The sequence below is a fragment of the Nematolebias whitei genome, chromosome 14 (assembly GCF_014905685.2).
Source record: "Nematolebias whitei isolate Nwh7 chromosome 14, NemWhi1, whole genome shotgun sequence".
Taxonomy (NCBI): domain Eukaryota; kingdom Metazoa; phylum Chordata; class Actinopteri; order Cyprinodontiformes; family Rivulidae; genus Nematolebias; species Nematolebias whitei.
This window is the reverse complement of record NC_056511.1, coordinates 24115597-24118753: the sequence shown is the minus strand read 5'-3', so window position 1 is coordinate 24118753 and position 3157 is coordinate 24115597. Positions and strand designations below refer to the sequence as shown.

General features: G+C 39.2%; 1 protein-coding gene across 1 annotated transcript in view; it reads left to right on the top strand.

The window, feature by feature from the left end:
* Positions 1-2532: 2532 nt before the first annotated feature.
* LOC119420251 (palmitoyltransferase ZDHHC20-A-like) overlaps positions 2533-3157 on the top strand; it is an 85433-nt gene continuing 84808 nt past the window's right edge. The window contains exon 1 of the mRNA XM_037687640.1: positions 2533-2539. Coding sequence (XP_037543568.1) covers positions 2533-2539 — 7 coding nt within the window. The remainder of the gene's footprint in view (positions 2540-3157) is intronic.

Here is a 3157-nt window from a genome sequence, read left to right as displayed (position 1 = left end):
AAAAAAAACAAAAAAAAAAAGCTAGATTCTAAGGCGAATGTAGAAAACTAAAAACAGGAACATGTCTGCATTGGTCCCTGCCAGGAGTCCAACAGATTCTTAAAGCCACTTAGAGAGGTCAAGGTCGAGAGCTTCAAATCTTTTTTTAAGATATTCCAGGAAACAGGAGCGGAATAGGAGAAGGCCCTTTTGCCTAGTTCAGTCCTCATTGAGGGAACACTGCAGGTAATAATGTCCTGAGAGCGCACACTGTAGCTGCACTCACGCAGAGACATGTAGGAGGAGATGTATGAAGGCAGCAGACCAAGAAGTGATTTAAAGATGAAAATGTACCAGTGAGAGAGTCTGCGTAAAGTTAATGATGTCCAGTTAACCAGTGAATACAGGGTGCAGTGGTGGGTACGATAATCACAGCCAGTTATGAATCTTAGTGCACCATGATAGACAGCATCCAACATCTGCAGGGTTCTTGTAGGAACGTTCATGTAAATATTGTCACCATAATCAATTGAGGGAAGGAAAGTCACAGATACAAGGCGTTTTCTAGCATTCAGGTTAGACAGGATCTGTTTCTGAAAAAGAAACCCAGTTTAACTTTCAGTTTCTTTACCAAGTTTGCTTAGAGTTTCCTCTGTTTCATCTCTCTGGAAATGCTTCGGGCCATACAGGAGTGGACTGTCCAGCATGCATGCCAGTCACAGCATGAAAACTGGTTCATAGCCCTCCCTGAACTAATGACATTCGTTGCAATCCTCATCCTGCGAGGGATTGTTCGCCTTCCAGCGGTGCATGACATATGGTCTGCAACACTGGGAGTGCCCTCCATCAGCAAAATTATGGCTTTTGTTATCATATTGTTGCATGCCTATTTTATTTTATATTTTATTACTTGTGTACTTAGATTTATATAAAATATTTTGGACATCCGCTGTGAGAAGCAAAGTAAGAATTTCTTTGTACATGGAAACAGGGTAACATGTGTCTTTAATGTGCATATAACAATAAAGCTTTGAATTTTGAATCTAAATTTCTGGTAACGTTGATTTTTTGATTTTTTTGTGGGGGGTTCTTCAAACCATAATAATTACAGGAGTTACATTGAAGTTCCTTTGGAGACCAACTTGTTGCTGAGTAGAGTGTCTTTAGAGTTACTTCTTGCAAATGTAATGGCCTCATTTACATAACAATGGAGGCATGCAGGCTGAATTTGAATGAATTTCAATTTGAATTCTTTCTAAAGTCAAGTTCAAACCTGCCAAATGGCAGTTCCTTGGGATTTAAAGGTATAACTGCCAAATGACAAAGGTTTGGGAGTTCTAGTGTTAAGCCCATAAAGTGACTTTTCCAGCTTAAAAACTAGTTTTTCTTTGGGTTTGCCTTTTACCTCATATCCTTCTGGCTGTTCAATGTAAACTTCAAAATCTATTGGTGCATGCAGGTATGCAGTTTTTACGTCCATCTGATGTAAGATCAGGTTCTCCTGTATTGCACACTGCATTAACATTCTTACACTGGCCAGGTTAGCAGTTGGAGAAAAAGTTTCCTCATAGTCTACTCCGCAACGTTGGCTATAACCTTTAGCTACATACCGTGCTTTATATTTTTCTGAGCCATCACCATTGTTTTTCTTTACATACACCCATCTACCCCCCACTGCTTTCTTTCCCTCAGGTAAGCTTGTTAGGGTAAAAGTGTTGTTCTCTTTTAAAGACTGTATTTCTTCATCCATTGCTTCCTTCCACTCTTTGGAGTTAGGTGACTTTATCGCTTCCCTGAACGTTTCAGGTAAGTTACACATCAGTCTGTAACAGTAGTCTATGTTGGTTAAAGCTTGATCATCTATATCATCTCCTGACACATAATCGTTTAAATATTCTGGTTTCTTTCTTGTTCTAGGAGGATATCTCTTGGAGTTTTCAGATTCTTCACTAGGTGGCGTCTGACTGTTCTCTTCCGGTTGTCTGTCAGTTTCTGATTCTAGCTCATTTACTTCTGAACCATTTCTGCCCATCTTTGCTCTCCTCCTCACCTGTATGTCATCATCATCATCATCATCATCATCATCATCATATGTTATATCTGTCTGTGTTGATCTCCCTTCATTACTTTTGGTCACAAATTTAACCAATCTAAACTTTTGAACTTTAGCTCTATCTGGAAAGTAAATACAACATGCTGGACTGCTTTTATCATATCCTATAAAAATCCCTTGTGTACACCTCGAATCCAGCTTCCCTTTGTTTTGCTTATAAGCATAACATTCACTTCCAAACTTTCTCATTCTGGATAAATTAGGCTTTTGCCCGGTCAGCAAGAAATAAGGTGTCTGTCCTGTCCTGTTGTTAAAACATCCATTTCTCACAATAGCTGCAGTTCTAATTGCATACGTCCATAGCTCCTTTGGAATTGAACTCTCAATAATCATCCATCTTCCCATATCAAAAAGTGTTCTCCAGCTGCGTTCTGCTGTCCCGTTCTGATGTGGGGAATATGGAGCTGAGGTTTCATGTCTAATTCTATTTTTACTTAACAATGCTTGGTAACTCTTTGCTGTAAACTCAGTACCATTGTCAGATCGGATACATTTTATCTTCCCGTATGGGGCTGTATCTCCTAAGAATACCTAAGTTGCCTTCGTTGTATCACTTTTGTTTTTAAGAAAATGTACAAATATTGCACGGGAAAAATCGGTAAACACTAATGCATATTTATGGCCATCTATTGATACTGGGTGTATTGGTCCTGCTAAATCTGTATGAACCAACTCTAGTGGTCCTTTAGCTCTTCTGTCAGGGTTTCCATTTTTAGTTTGGACAAACTTTCCCTGAATGCACACCTCACAGTTTAAACTTTGTGTCTGTTTTACCCTTGATTTTCATACCATCTACTACATTTTCTAACTTCAAAACGTCACTATAATCGCAATGTCCCAAAATTTCATGCCATGTTTGTGCATCAAAACAACTATTACACTTGTCAGACTTACTTACAGTTTCAAGGTAGTACAGTCTGTTGTGCTCATGGTTATAGAACTTTGTACCGTCTCTGTGTTGGAGAACATTTCTTCCTTTCTTAAAGATGATCGTAGCCCCTCTTGTGGTGGCAGCTCCCACTGAAAAGATGTTCTGTGGGAATGTGGGGATATAGAGAGCCTCTT